Consider the following 16,337-nt stretch of genomic DNA (forward strand, 5'->3'; position numbering starts at 1 on the left):
GGGGGAGATAGTCATGTGTGTTGAACAATTAAAAGTGTTGATGCTGCAGTTAATGGAAGATCCTGGACAGGCCTTAGGAAAGAAACCCAGATGCCAGCAGGGGAAGGCTACTAGATTTTTGTTCTTGCTCTTTCTCTCTCTCTCCCTCTGTGCTTTGCTGAGACAGCAGCTTGCAAGAAGAGAGGCGGGGATTTGATGAGGAATTGGGTGAGTAATCCCAGCAGCTGCTCTAATTGCCTAGGGGCTTTGCAGAAGCAAGGGGTCTCCAAAGCACCATCAGAGTTTGAAGCTGCCCGTTCCCGCAGCAGTCCTGGGCTGGGACCACGTGGGACTCCACCACGCTGAGCTCTCCAGCAAAGTCTGTGTGCAGTAACACAGTGGACTCGGGTGGGGAAAGAAGGGTGGAAAGGAGCTTAGCTGGGGGGGAGGCGGGGAGGCGGGGAGGCAGCATAGATTTTGAAGGGGGGTGGAAGGGAAGCAGGGACTTAGAAGCCACCAAAGATCTGGCCACAGTTCAGAGAGGGCTGTCTAAATCTTTTGGAGGAAACGGAACAAAATAAAAATGAAACTGACATGACTGGTAATGTTTTATTATGCACCATAAAAAGGCACCTGAATTTTTAAAATGCTTGCCGCTCTCTCTCTCTCTCTCTCTCTCTTAATGACAAAGACTCTTGGTTTGGAGAAAAGCACAGCAGGGGAATGCTCAGACCCCCCGGGGGCATCCCTGACTATCTGCACAAGGGGTGGTGGGTGGTGGGGGATGAACGCATCCGCCAATGCCACACTGTTCCACCCCGCCCCCCGCAGTCCAGCAGAGACAGGGTGCCCAAGAAAAATGGGTGCCACCATGTGTGTGCGTCTGTCCCCCTCCCACAATCTAATCTTAGAATACTGCTTTCTATATTTTTTTAAAAAGATTTTCTGCAGTGACCTTGCAGGTCGCCTTGAGCTTTTAACGAAAAGGTGCCTGATAAATAAGAGTCTGTAAAAGAACAACATTTTGCCACTGGTGTGTGGCCTTCCTGCCAGGCACACACACTGTCTAACAGATGATCAAAATTGCTGGCTTTTCACAGTGTCCACCCTCATTTTAAAAATCACCTTTGACCCTCTCTCTGGAGCTGTTCCTGTTAAAATTGTCTGATCTTTGTTCTTGCAGAAGCCCAGAATGGAGAAGGTGTATTTGTTATGCAAATGAGCCTTCTGGCTGATCTGGGATTTACATTTGCATTACAAACCCAGCTCATACACACCTAGGAATAGAGCCAGTGTGGTGTAGTGGTTACAGTGTTGGACTGGGATTGAGGAGACTGGGGTTTGAGTCCCCGCTCGGCCATGAAGCTCACTGGGTGACTTTGACTCTCAGCCTATCCTACCTCCCAGGGTTGTTGTGAGGATAAAATGGAGAGGAGGAGAAGGATCATGTACAACACCTTGGACTTCTTGGATGAAAAGGCAAGATATAAATGTAACAAACAAACAAACAAAGAACTACAACAGCATGAGGATGCCATCAAAAATGGCATCTCCGTGTTGAGTCCTCTTCACTCTCCCTTCCTAACATGTGGGCACACAATCCTGTAGGCTGATGTCATTAAGCTAAGTGCTTCCCAGCCCCCTCCCACCTCACACCATTGGCTGTCACTGCCAGATACAATGACATGCACACTACAGTGACATCACAAGTAAACATACCAAATTTTACAGGGCAAGGATTTGACAAAGGGATGCCATTTTTGGCAGAAGTCCTATGCAGAGTGTAATACATTCTTCAGGGAAGAGGACATGCTTTGCATGCAGAAAGTCTCAGGTTGAATTCCCAGCATCCTCCCATTACGGAGAGCTCAGCCAGCAAGGCTGGGAAAGGCCGTGCTGAGTCTCGGACCTCAGAGACGTAGTGCCAGTTAGAGTAAGCAAGATTGAGCTAGATACACCCATGGGGGCAAATAGCAGCAGCGGAGATGGATAGGTGGGATTTTCAGCAGGAAAACAGTGCGGGGGCACTTATCCGAATAGGAAACACATTCCAGATCAGAGGCTCCACCACTGCTGTTGCTTCATAATAAAATTTAAATGGCCCACTTAAGAATGCCTTTTTAAAAGTGTGACTAACGTAAAGACACATAGTTTTGTCCCGATTCAGCATAAAGGCAGCTTCATATCTACTTGTAACATTAATCCCACCTTAGGAGGGGTGAGCGAGCAAGGGGTGGGACGAAACTTGCCGATATCACAGAGGCTCTGGAGTAGATATTTGCAAATGCAACAGAAGGGACAATAGTTATTCTGGATTAAGTTAGCCTAGAGCAGAAATGTGTAAAAATACTGGATCCACTTCATGTGCTCCTCAATGGCCACTATAATGCACCACTAAAAGAGGTGCCTTTGAAAGAATCCCTAGGAAAGTCAGGTGTTTTCTCTCTCACACACACACATGCACACACACACAGATACACAGACATGTACACAGACATGAGGAGCTTTTCTACACGAGGCATTTATTGTGTGCTCATCATTCCCTGCACACAGTTGTCTGCGATTTCTTTAGACAATGTCATGACCCACCAGTTTCACTTCTGTTTTTAAACAGCACTTTTGCGAGGTTTTTTTAGAGCAGGGAAAATGAGGTATTATTTATCAAAGTGAAAGAAAACACTATTTCCACTTGTGTAATTGTGCTATCCTGCTATACTCACAGTGCCACCTAGAGGTTAAGTAGCAGAAAAGCAGGAAAGGAAATGCCATTTGTTTTGCTCACGGATCTCAATTCTGCGATGAAATCAAGCACAGATATAGCGGATTAACAGCCTCATGTAGAAAAGCGTTTAGTGGTCTCTGTCAGCAGACTTAGAGGAGCAGAGGAATGGTTTGGAAAAGGCATCCTGCAAGTCTAAACTGAGAGAAGATGGGAAGAAGCCATTGAAATTGCACCTTTGACCAGACCCTCATTAGGGCCGATCCAAATGTACCCCCAGAAACATTATATGGCATAAACAGTGTGGTGCAATGGTTAGAGTGTCAGATTAGGACCGGGGAGACTGGGCTCAAGTCCCCACTCAGCCCTGAAGCTTGATGGGTGACCTGCTTGGGCCAGTCACACACTCTCTCTCAGCCTAGCCTACTTCACAGGGTTGGTGTGAAGAGAAAAATGGCGGCGGGGGGGAAAGAACTATGTAGAATCATATAATAGTAGGGATGGAAGGGGCCTGTAAGACCATCAAGTCCAACCCCCTGCTCAATGCAGGAATCCAAGTCAGAGCATCCCTGACAGATGGCTGTCCAGCTTCATCTTGAATGCCTCCAGTGTGGGAGAGCCCCCCACCTCCCTAGGCAATTGTATATATACATACACACGCACATGCATGCCAGGGGAATCCTAGAATCCTAGAATAGCAGGGTTGGAAGCAGCCTATAAGACCATCAAGTCAATGGTTCAATGCAGGAATCCAAGTCAGAGCATCCCTGACAGATGGCCGTCCAGCTTCATCTTGAACGCCTCCAGTGTGGGAGAGCCCACCACCTCCCTAGGTCATTGTCCCATTGTTGTACTGCTCTAACAGTCAGGAAGTTTTTCCTGATGTTCAGCCGGAATCTGGCTTCCTGTAAATGGAGCCCATTATTCCGTGTCCTGCACTCTGGGATGATCAAGAAGAGACCCTGGCCTTCCTCGCTGCCTTTGGCCCTTGGAGGAAAGGCAGAATATAAATGTAGTTGGCTGTTTAAACAGAGGAGGCTGGAGAGCAGCAAAAGAGGTCTTGGGGCCACCGACTTGTCCACTCACCTGCCAGAACTCCTGCGAGGTAGAGGAAGCTGATGCGAAGGATGCCATGGACCATCTCAAGGGGAACCCCGATCATCAGCTGCAGGAGGGCATTGAATCCCAGCTGTTCTAACCTGGGAAGACACAAGGAAGGAGGGAGTCCTACCGCCAAGAATCCCATGATGGGACAGGTAACGTTTTATTTTATTTTATTGATTTATTTAAAACATTTGTATCCCACTCTATATCATGAAGATCTCAGGGTGGCATATAGATAAAATCAATTTAGACAGTACAAAACAATAAACAATTTAAACAGCGAAAACCATATGAAACAATTAAACAAGCTGATACCAATTAAAATCTAAAACAATAAAACAGTTAAAAGAGTGTGCAACTTCAGAGAATGGATTTAGCCCTCAAAGGCTTTGGTAAAAAGCCATGTTTTAACTTGGCGCAGAAATGAAACCAATGTCTGTGCCAATCGGGCCTCCAAGGGGAGGGCATTCCACAACCAGGGTGCCACAGCAGAGAAGGCCCTCTCCACCAGATGGGATTCACCTCCCCACCAGATGGGGTGAATCATAAATGAGTTTCTCTTATCAACAACTTCCAGCTCACCTTGGGATTAAGGGAAGGGCTAGAAATCATGAGAGCTAGAAACTTGGGATGATCCCCACCCCATCCCCTGCCAATAGCCTCTGATGTTCTCAGGTCTGCAAACCTCGTCTCCACTTTAAATCGCTCTCTAATCCTCCAGGTGCATTTGCACAAAACAAAGAGTCTTCCCTGCTATTTCGAGGACCAAGAGGAGACTCACACCTTCAATAATTATGTGGTAGCATGCTAGTCCCACCCCCCAAGCCCTGCCTGCGTGCACACTGCAGAAATATAGAAACGACTCGCTCACTCCAAATTTGTCATCCCAAGAATCTTTAAAGGCTTTCCCTTTTGGTAAGAACAAGTTCCTAGGCCTCATGACTATAAAAGAGAAGTCCAGAAGCATGTGGCCAGTGTGTGGTGACAACAGGCCCCAAACCTCATAATTGAGTTTCTCTTATCCACAACAATGACGACGACGACAGGGGAACAAAACACAAGAGATGGAAACAAGGAGAAGGGGTGAAAATAAGTTCTACTTGAGCTGCAGCAAAGTTGTGGTGTTCCTTATTTACCTGAAGTTACATCCTACTCTATCCTGGAAGATTGGAGTGAGGGTTAACTACTGAAACTGAAACTGCTATTGCAACTGCAACTCTAGCTAACAAATACCATCATCATAGTTGTTGTTATTATTAAAAAGTAGAAAGGTCTGTAGCAAACAGAAATACAAAAAACCTGCAAGAGAAAACAGATCCCATAAAGCAGGGATGTGCAAACTGAGCCCCTAGGACCGAAGCCACGTTCCCCACCCCTGAGTTAGGCCAATTCCATCAGCGAAAAGCCCCCTCACAACCACAGCCCCTTACAGTTATACCCATCTGCCAGAAGTGTTTGCTCAAATACACACCTTAAGACTTTCTTATCCGAGCCTTGAGATCCCTCTACTACACGGGTGCCAACCCTCAGGTCAGGGAGCCAAATTCAGTCCTCTGGGGTTCCCCTGATGGCCACACCTCCTACTCCTGGCCCCACCTCCTTCCCCCCAACCACCAATTGTTTCCCAGCTTTTGTGCAGGTTTTCCCTCTTTCGAAAAGCTGGAAATGCCTCCGACTCCATGTCTGAGTTATGCACAGTAAGAGCCTCCAGCTGCAATAACCTGGAATTTTTTGCCCTACCCCTTTTGCCTTTGGTCCAGCCCCTTTCCTTTGGCTCTGCCCACCACTGGAATGTGGACCTGGACAGCTTCTCCACAATGGAATTCAGTCCTGGGGCTGAAAGTGGTTCTGCAGCCCTGCTCTGCTCTAAGCAATGAAGGAGAAAAGGGCTGGGGGAGGCAAGGCAGACACTTACCCCACATGCATGAACATGTAAGTGAGGAACCTCCAGGCCCGGGCTCGGTGTCCAGGGTGGTAGACGAGGGGGCTCTTCATGTACTCCGGATGGTACGTCTGCAGCACCCACTTGTTCAGCCGAGCCCCATAGCAAAGAAAAACGATGATCTAATAGAATGGGGGGAGAAGGTGTTGAGGATGATTTATGGTATCTGAGTGGGTATACACAAGGCTGTGTCTAGGCTGCAGTTCTAGAGGAGGCCAGAAAGTCACAGCAGGGGGTATGAGTTACAGAATTCAACTTCCTTTAAAAACAAAAAACAAAAACAACTTCCTAGTCCTCATGGTTGCAAAATATACAATTCCATGCTAGTGAAATCTCAGACACCTAAATGGTTATTGAGTAAGGTTTCCACTGATGGAGGCCCTTCCACACTCCCTTGACCCTCCTCATGACTAGACAAAGCTGAAGAAATTCTACAGCAGTGCCACAATTTCCAAATACATCTGCATAAATTATAACAGGTTGCAGAATATAGATTTTTAGGATTGCAGAATTCTAGCTCTATACGATGTAGGCAGGGATATGCCTAATCCTGGTGATAATCCCTCTGCTTGTAGAACCGGGCAGCTCCTAGAGGAAGTGGATTACATTTCCTTCCCTTCTTACCTTTCCAGTCCTTATGGGTATCAAGGGAACAGCTGGAAATACCTTAAAGCACTTTCCTGGACAGGGGGTGGGGGGACAAAACAGCCAGCATCTCTATTTTAAAAGTTAACCACCACCGGAAGTCTCTTCCTCCCAGAGCAGTGTAGCCTCCACCGGTGCATGGGGAGCGGGGCAACAGCCGACCACCTCTGCGCACACCTGGGTCAGTGTGACGACCGCCATGAAGACTGGCGGGGGGCAGGCGCGGTGCTGGTAGAAGTACCACCGCCGGTCCATCTCGCAGGGCAAGATCTCATACGCCACGTAGCGTACGAAGCGCTTGTAGAAGCCGAGGCCCGTCTCGTCCAGGAGGCCATCGCGAGGCAGCGCCCTCTGCCCGTTGGCGATGGCCCGCTTGAAGCTGCTCGACCGCTTGCTGCTGATCTGCGAAGAGAGACCGTGAAACACAGCGGTGGGCGTCTCGTCCGCTGGAAGTCTCCTTGGGAACAGGGCCCCACAGACGGCCCCGATGAGGACCCAGAGCGAGGAACGTCCGCTCCGGAAGCACCCACCCCAAATACGAACCTAAGGAGAGCCCTGACGCTGGATCAGACCCAGAGTCCATCCAGTCCAGCATTCTGTTTACACAGTGGCCAGCCAGCTGCCCCCGGGAGACCCACAAGAAGGGCATGGCCACAACAGCACCCTCCCACCCATGTTCCCCAGCAACTGGTGTCCATAGGCTCACTGCCTCTGATCCTGGAGGCAGCATATAGCCATCAGGACTAGTAGCCATTGATAGCCTTCTCCGCCATGAATTCGTCTAACCCCTTTTAAAGCCATCCAAATTGCTGGCCAAATCTACCAGACAGGGGCTCTGAAGAGGAAGAGGATGACTGACTGACTGATTGATTGACTGATTAATTAATTACATTTCTATACCACCCAACAGACGAAGCTCTCTGATCTGTTCACAACAATTAAAACCAAAAACAACGCATGAAATACATCATAAAAAGTTGAAAGTTTAAAACGACAGTATAAAAGAAAAGTAAAAAACAAACTAAAACCTAGCAGCAATGCAGAGATTTAAAATACTGCACAATAACAGATTTAAAACAACAGAACTAAAAGACTGAAATGGCTGGCAAAATAAAAAGGTCTTGCTGGAAAGAACCCAACATCTCTGGAGCTAGCAGATCAAGCCCTTTGAGGAAATGTTTCCCAAAAGCTGGGGTGTCAAAGGCACAAATAAGAAAGAACGTTGTAGCAACTAAAAGACCAACAGAATATGTGATGGCTAGGGAAATCCGTTTGGGGGATGGAGTTTGATGAGTTTTCCTAGGTTTGGCCTCCCAGACTTCATTCTGGTTCCTGCTGAGGCACTCAACTCAGTCTACAGTGAATCAAGCCTTCCTGCCTGTCAGAGAGATACGACAATGGAACCAATGACCTAGGGAGGTGGTGGGCTCTCCCACTCTGGTGGCATTCCAGATCCGGCTGGACAGCCATTTGTCAGGGATGCTGTGACTTGGATTCCTGCACTGAGCAGGGGGTTGGACTCGATGGTCTTACAGGCCCCTTCCAACCCTACTATTCTATGTTTCTATGATTCTAAGCCGGTTTGCAGATTTTCCCGGCATTTTGTGCATTTTTTCTGCAGGTTCTGCCATCTGCACAAATTACAGCCGAATTTGCGCAAATTCGGCCGTAATTTGTCCAAATTGCTCAGGCATTCACACAAATTGTTCCTAGTTTTGCGCAAAAAGCAGAACCTGCAAAAAAATGCCCAAAAATGGTTCCCAGAGTTCGGGGGAAAGCCCGAAGCTCTGCCCGCACACACAAATCAAGTTGTATATGCCACGGAACTCCGCTGAGCCAAAAAAGAACCAGATTTCCCAGCGACGGAAATCCCTAATGATGGCAAGGGCAGAGAGATGCTAGCGTTACAGGATCTACTTTGCTCTTCATTAGAATCCAAAGGTCCAGCCCTCAGAGCCAGGTGCAAAACAGCTGTTTGAGAAGGCAGGCACAGAACTGGAGAAGGAGGTGCCTCTAATTCAGGGGTGATGAAATGCAGGCCCGTGAGCCAAATCTTGCCTGCCTGGGGTTCAATTCTGGCTCTCTGGTGTTCTCCAGCTAGCCATGCTCCCTTCTTGTGGGCCCACCACCTTTCCCCCAACTGCTAGTCGTTTGGTTGTTTCCTGACTTTAGAGTCTACACACACACGTAGCACCAGAAGTGGAGCTTGCACACAAATCTTTTCGCACACACATCTACTCCTATTCTCCCCTGCCCCACGCCACAAGGTTTTCAGAATTTCTGCAGCCCAATTTAGGAGTGGAGGGGGAGGCCTTTTTGTTGTCGCTGTTGTTAAATGACTGGGAGTCAGAAACCCTTGCTAATCTTCTGCAAGTCACCTGGCCATCTAACTGCTAGATCTGTATCTCCCTTCTGCCCGCCACTAGATTACGGCACAAGCTTTCGTGGGCGAGAGTCCATCAGATGCATGAAGTGCCATCCTCAGCACACAGGCGAATACGCACAAGGGTGTAAGAGAGGTGGAAATAGCCTGTAAAACAGTGGGGTCAAAAGGCAATGCAAAAAGTACAGGCAATTAAAGCTTTAAGACCTGCAGACTAAGGGCAGGAACCATTTGCAGTAGCGGTAATTGGAGATGGCGAAAGGAGCTGATCAGGGGCTATTCAACAGCGCCACAGAGCTTGCAATGTCTTGAAACGCCACTCGAGGGGCACAGCCACAGCAAGCCAGAGGCTCTTTTTTTTTAGTCATGAAATTTTATTTGATTTTGAAATAAAGTTAACAAAATAAAGGCAACAAAAAGAAGAAGAATGCATATAATCTGTTGAAATCACTAAAGAAACAAAGGGATGCACTCATTTAAAATCTTAGTCTTTAACTGATTTGCATATGGAACATCTACAGTACAACAGCCTAGGTAGGAGCTCAATTTCTAATGAAAGTAGACGTACAAGTTATACAACATATAAAAGGAGGGTGTGCAAGCGTACGTCATTTTGTGTGTTTGCACATATCAGAAAAAAATACGGGCAACTGTACTTGGTTGGAACTTTATCAAAGGTTTGAAGTGCCTGAGCACAGGAAATGAATGGAAACCACGGTGCCACAATATCATTCTTCGAGTTAGGATTCTTGGCTCGCTGCACTTGCTGAGTAAGTTCATACATAGTCTCCCAAATTTCATTAATCCGCAGCTCTTTAGTTGGTTGCTTTGGAGACTTCTAGTTACATGCTATCCACGACTTTACAGTTGTACACAATTACTTAAGAAGGTCTTTATGCAGGAAATCTAGGATCAATAGGTTCAAAAAGATGAAGCAGCATTGCTTTAGGAGTTACCAGCAGTCTAACCAGAAAAAATTCCTGACAATAATCAGCAACCATGTTCCAAAACTCCAGCACTGCACAACATTCCCACCAAAGATGGAAGTATGAGCCAATGTGACCACACCCCTTCCAACAATATTGGCTACAATGTGGCTGTATTAGGTGACGCCTTTCAGGAGTAATGCATCAGCTACTCAGAACTTTGTATTGTGCTTCCTTTATATTAGGGTTGATTGATAAAGATGCAAAAGAAGTCCAGATTCACTGCCAATCATCTTCTTCCAAAGACTCACTTAGGTCAGTCTCCCATGCCTGCACATAGGATGGCTTGACAAATGTGCAAATCCCCTCCATGCGCATTTTCATGCTTTAGCTTATGGGCGAAATGCACATTTTCACCTGGTGTCTTTTAAATTTTTTACATATTTTTCTACGACTAAGGGCACAATCCTATGGCTGCTAGTCAGTGGCTAGACAGCCATAGGATAGGGAGCCCGTGCTCCAAGGTCAGTTCCCTGAGAACCGACCTCCACCTCTCCTGCACTGCCTCATAGGCAGCGCGGATTGGTCCCGCGCTCCACGCTCCAGAGCAGTGTGGAGCAGTGAAAACAGGGCATTCCTGGGGGCAGGCCAGGGTGGGGAGGGCGGAAGTGCCTTTCCAACGCTTCCTATGCATCGTCTGGCATCCCCCCCCCCCCCGCTCTGACTTCCTGCAGCTAGACAGCTGAAATCATAGAATCATAGAATAGTAGGGTTGGAAGGGGCCTACAAGGCCATCGGGTCCAACCCCCTGCTCAATGCAAGAATCCAAGTCAGAGCATCCCCGACAGATGGCCGTCCAGCCTCATCTTGAATGCCTCCAGAGTAGGAGAGCCCACCACCTCCCTGGGTAATTGGATCCATTGTCATATTGCTCTGACACTCAGGAAGTTTCTCCTGATGTTCAGCCGGAATCTGGCTTCCTGTAACTTGAGCCCATTATTCTGTGTCCTGCACCCTGGGATGATCAAGAAGAGATCCTGGCCTTCGTCTCTGTGACAACCTTTCAAGTACTTGAAGAGCGCTATCCTATCTCCCCTCAGTCTTCACAAGGCTAAGCATGCCCAGTTCTTTCAGTCTCTCTTCACAGGGCTTTGTTTCCAGTCCCCTGATCATCTTTGTTGCCCTCTTCTGGGCGGCTGAAGCGCGGAGGGGAAGATCCCCTCCGCGCTGCTCCTGCCCTGCATTGGATAGGCAGTCACCGCCGAGTTCAGAGGCAGCCGCCTATCCTGATAGGATTGCACCCTAAATTTGCTTAAAACTTAATTTTTGCTTAAAATTTGCAGAAAGCCACACCAAAAAAAAAATGGTCTGCAAGTCCGCAGAAACCATGCCACTTGGGAAAAGCTGGCCCGCTGGAGAATCCATAGGTCAGATTAATAGAAATCCCCTTCTGCCAACTATCTTCTTTCAAAGGCTCACTTATGACCATCTTCCATGCCCGCACACGGACGCCTTGTCATCCAACAATGGCATTTGGAGGATTTTATAAACAGATGATTTGTTGTTGTTTATTCGGTCAGTCGCTTCCGGCTCTTCGTGACTTCACGGACCAGCCCACGCCAGAGCTTCCTGTTGGCTGTCGCCACCCCCAGCTCCCCCAAGGTTGAGTCCGTCACCTCCAGAATATCATCCATCCATCTTGCCCTTGGTCGGCCCCTCTTCCTTTTGCCTTCCACTTTCCCTAGCATCAGCATCTTCTCCAGGGTGTCCTGTCTTCTCATGATGTGGCCAAAGTACTTCAGTTTTGCCTTTAATATTATCCGCTCAAGTGAGCAGTCTGGCTTTATTTCCTGGAGGATGGATTGGTTTGATCTTCTTGCAGTCCAAGGCACTCTCAGAATTTTCCTCCAGCACCACAGTTCAAAAGCATCTATTTTCCTTGGCTCAGCTTTCCTTATGGTCCAGCTCTCGCAGCCATAGGTTACTATGGGGAATACCATTGCTTTCATTATGCAGACCTTTGTTGTCAGTGTGATGTCTCTGCTCTTCACTATTTTATCAAGATTTGTCATTGCTCTCCTCCCAAGAAGTAAACGTCTTCTGATTTCCTGGCTACAGTGAGCATCTGCAGTAATCTTTGCACCTAGAAAGACAAAGTCTGTCACTGCCTCCATGTTTTCTCCCTCTATTTGCCAGTTATCAATCAAGCTGATTGCCATAATCTTGGTTTTTTTGAGGTTTAACTGCAACCCAGCTTTTGCACTTTCTTCTTTCACCTTCATCATGAGGTTCCTCAGCTCCTCCTCGCTTTCAGCCATCAACGTGGTATCATCTGCATATCGGAGATTGTTAATGTTTCTTCCAGCGATTTTAACTCCAGCCTTGGCTTCATCAAGCCCAGCACGTTGCATGATGTGTTCTGCATACAGGTTGAATAGGTAGGGTGAGAGTATACAACCCTGCCGTACTCCTTTCCCAATCTTAAACCACTCTGTGGTTCCGTGGTCTGTTCTTACCGTTGCTACTTGGTCGTTATACAGATTCCTCAGGAGGCAGACAAGATGACTTGGTATCCCCATACCACCAAGAACTTGCCACAATTTGTTATGATCCACACAGTCAAAGGCTTTAGAATAGTCAATAAAACAGAAATAGATGTTTTTCTGAAACTCCCTGGCTTTCTCCATTATCCAGCGGATATTGGCAATGATATCAAACCTTTATTTGAAGCAACAGCCGCTTCTACAAAAGATTCAAAAGAAGTAGGTGGACGCTTGGCTGCCTTCTTACTGGGATTCAGGTTAAGAAAGTGACGCAGTTGCAGACACTGATAAAAAGGTAGCGTGGTTGGTTCAGGTCTTTTCAAAACATCTGCACAGGAGGCTCTGTTTGGACTCGAGAGGGAGAAACAGAGATGGGCTCAGTTGGACTTCTGAGGTCATCGCTTAACTAGGCAAAACCCGAGGTCCCCTGTCGTCTCGTTGGCAAGAGAATATCCATCTTTGTTTTGAACAGGGAGGGGACTATGATGGAGGCAGGGCTGAGGAAAACTCTACTCGTTGAGATCTAGCAACTTGAGTTTTCAAGCTGTCTGAAATTTCTCTCATCAGAAAAACCTGGTTCATCACAATTGTGGGGAGCAATTTTTGCTGTCTGCAGGGAGCTGTCCCCAGGTCCTGCAGTGCCCAACTTTGGCCTGTAAATCTGTGCCCTACTTTCCGCTGCTCATTCATTCTCTCTTCCAGATCTATTTATTCCCTCCAGTCGACAAGTGTCCTGTTTCAGGCTGGAGCTGAAACGGAAATTCTGCTCAGGGCGACATGCATGTCATGCTGCCTGTCCTCCAAGGAGTTCAGGGTGACGTTGCCCCTCTCATTTTATTCTCACAACAATCCTACGAGGTAGGACACATTGTCTGGCCCGAGGTCAGCTTCATGGCTAAGTGAGGATTTGGATACAATCTCCCTAGTCTAAATCCAGCCCGCTAGCCACAACACTACACTGGCTTAGTCTAACATGGGCTTAATTTCTCTCTCTCTCATTCTCTCTCTCTCTCTCTCTCTCTCTCACACACACACACACACACACACACACTTACTGCTTTGTGTTCAAAGTAACTCACTAGATGGTGGTGGCTGTGGTGGTCCCAAAGGAGAAGAGACCTGAAGTAGCTTAAAAGACCTCTTGCATTGGATAGATCTTCATCGGGGGAAAGACTCATGCAAGCTTCCAGGTTTCAGAGAATCTTGTGTCAGGCAGAATAGAAAAGAAGCAAGATTTCAGACAGGGCAAGGAAACAGTGAGTATACCTATGCACACATGAGAATGTGGATAGCGAGACATTTCTCTCTCTCTCTCTCTCTCTCTCTCTCATGATACTAGAACCCAATGGGGCCATCCCATGAAGCTGATTGGTGGGAGATTCAGGACAGATCAAAGGAAGGACTTCCCCACACAATGCAGAGTTCAACTATGGAATTCGCCACCACAGGATGTTGTGATGGCCACCTGTTCGGATGGCTTTCGAAGGGGGTTGGACAACTTCCTGGAGGAGAAGGCGATCAATGGCTACCAGTCTTGATGGCTGTGTGCGACCTCCAGTACCAGAGGCAGTGGGCACCAGTTGCTGGGGAACATGGGCAGGAGGGTGCTGTTGCACTCCTGTCCTGCTTGTGGTTTCCTGGTCGACAGCTGGTTGGCCCCTGTGTGAACAGAATGCTGGACTAGATGGACCCTTGGTCTGATCCAGCAGGGCTCTTCTTAGGGTCCTATGATTATTGCTGGGAAAATTCATTTCCCTCCAGCTACGGTGAGCGTTGCAGCTAAGCTCAGAGGGAATGGGGGTGGGCAGATGACATCAGTATCCCTGCTAGTCAAAACGTCCTGGCACTTTGACCCTGTGAGCCCCTGTTCTGCTACACCACTGCTGGTTGGCTCCTGTGTGAACAGAATGCTGGGCGAGGCAGGCCTTGGGTCCGATTCAGCAGGGCTCTCCTTACAGCCTTATGACTGAAGCTCTCGCCTATGGCTTCTCCAAGGGCTGCCCTACTCCTCAAGGGCAAGCTCACTCAGCACCTTTTTCCGGGATCAGCAATGTTTCTCTGAGAGCGGCAAGGAAGGCCTTGCCTGGAGGAGATCGCTGCATTTGGGAATTGGATTGCACAGCACGCGGTGCAGGCCAGGCTGCCTCCTGAGGCATCCTCCATGCTGGACCATTTCAGCACTCAGCTGAGCCAATTAGGGAGAAATTATTGAGCATTAAGCATTCGGAGATGAATAGCTGATGGAGCCTTACTGCTTTTAACAAGGAGCTCAGAAAAAAGAAAGGAAAAATAAACTTGTTACCCCTTTTAATTAAACTATTCCTCTTGTCCCACCTTCCACACCCAAGCCCTGTGGGGGTGTTGCACAAATAGGCCCAATAAGAGGGCCTGGATCAGCATGGACCGTGGGATCCATCCCAGACTGGGGCAGCCTTTGGGGTGGGTGTGTTGGGCGCTCATCCAGGGCCCCAAGCAGAAGGGGGCGTTGAGTGGAACTTTGTTGAATGTACAGTCTGCAGTGAACTAGAACCAACAAAAGCAGGAAGGACATATTCCTATGCATGTTTAGGCAGAAAAAAAGTCCTACAGCTCCCAGCATTCCCCAGAGAATATGTTGGGAGGGGCTAACAAAACTAGGCAATGGTAGCTGGGATATCTTCTAGAACGTATCTAGTATTGTTTAATGCCTCAATGCATGGGAAAGGTTTAGGATGCAATCCAGTGCGTGCTTAGGCAGAAAAAAGTCCTACAACTCCCACCAAGGGAAAAAGGGCCGGGCCAAACCAACAAATATACCAGCCTGTTTTAGCTTTAAGTTCTTATTACAAGTAACTACGCTTTAGGAGACTCATTTCTACCTTTTAGAAAGGGGGTGGGAAACATGCAACAGCTGGAAAAACATCGCAGAGGACACAGTCAGGGGAAACAGGGTGTGGAAAGAGGGCTTGGCTATCTGAGGCACCAACACCACACTGGCACTCCAGGAAGGCTGGAACCGGCCTGCGAGACTGAGGTTATCCCCCTGCCCCCCGGTCTGCAGGTTGTCTGGGTACTAACTATACAAACGAACTTCCATTGGTTCACTTTGAAGTATGTTTCTTGTCCCATTTCCTGTTTAATGTCATTTGTTCAAGTTAAAAAAAAAAATCAGCAGAATGGCTTTATTTTGAGGCAACAAAAGGACTATCAATGATAACAATAGAGGAATTTGGAAGTTGGCTGGCGGTGGGATGGCTCCAGAGGTGCACTGCTTGCCCTAGGGACAGCCCTGATCCCCTTTTGGGTGGTGGGGGGAGAGACAGCGCACTCCCTGGCTCTCTACCCGGGAGCATAACATTTCTGTAAAACTCCCTGCGTCTGGAGGTCAGGCAGGAGCCAACATGATGCTGTTTTTGGTGGCTCCTGAAAACATCTTTATTTCAAGAAGCCTCCCGTGACTGACCAGCCACGGTTTCTATTGATAGTCTGTTGTTTATTGATCTACTGTCTTTCTTCCAGAGAGCTCAAAGCGGTATACATGGCACACGCACGCGCGCACACACTTGTTCATCCCAACAATACTGTCAAGTACGTTAGCCTGAGAGGGTGTGACTGCTCCGCCAAAGTCACGTCATGAGCGCAGCGTGGCCGAGTAGGGATTTGAACCCGAGTCTCCCAACCTTAGCATGACATTGGAACCACTGGAGGCTGGTGGGTCTGATGTCAGCGGGGTAGTGAATTAGCTCCGGGTTTCGGCACCTCAGATAGCTCCTTTAGAATTCTGGCTGGTTCTGACTGAGACCCGGAGCGAATTCACCGGCCCACTAACATTGGACCCACTGGCTTCCATTGACCCGAACCCAAACTTCTCCAGTCTGGTGCCCTCCAGATGGCATAGGACTGCAATGCCCATCACCCCAAACCATGGGTCATGCAGGCTGAGAATGATGGGAGTGGTAGTCCAACAACACCCAGAAGGTGCTAGGTCAGGGAAGCCTGCTTCAGGGAAGCCTGGTGGGCAGACTTCAGGCTTGTGGGATCTCCTGGTTTGTTTGTTTTTTACTAGAATGCTGAAGTCTGCCAACCATACACAGCAGACACAAAATGATGCCTCAGG

At 48.1% G+C, this 16,337-nt stretch overlaps 1 protein-coding gene across 2 annotated transcripts in view; it reads right to left on the minus strand.

The window, feature by feature from the left end:
• Positions 1-16,337, minus strand: part of RHBDL1 (rhomboid like 1) — a 43,298-nt gene that overhangs the window by 8,513 nt on the left and 18,448 nt on the right. For both annotated transcript variants that reach the window (XM_084819214.1, XM_084819213.1), the window contains exons 3-5: positions 6,567-6,791; positions 5,718-5,866; positions 3,785-3,897 (exon numbers count right to left, since the gene is read on the minus strand). In XM_084819214.1, the coding sequence (XP_084675340.1) occupies positions 3,785-3,897; positions 5,718-5,866; positions 6,567-6,791 (487 nt within the window). The remainder of the gene's footprint in view (positions 1-3,784; positions 3,898-5,717; positions 5,867-6,566; positions 6,792-16,337) is intronic.

Source organism: Heloderma suspectum, chromosome 12 (assembly GCF_057233095.1).
Source record: "Heloderma suspectum isolate Gila_16-S chromosome 12, 16-S_ref, whole genome shotgun sequence".
Classification (NCBI taxonomy): domain Eukaryota; kingdom Metazoa; phylum Chordata; class Lepidosauria; order Squamata; family Helodermatidae; genus Heloderma; species Heloderma suspectum.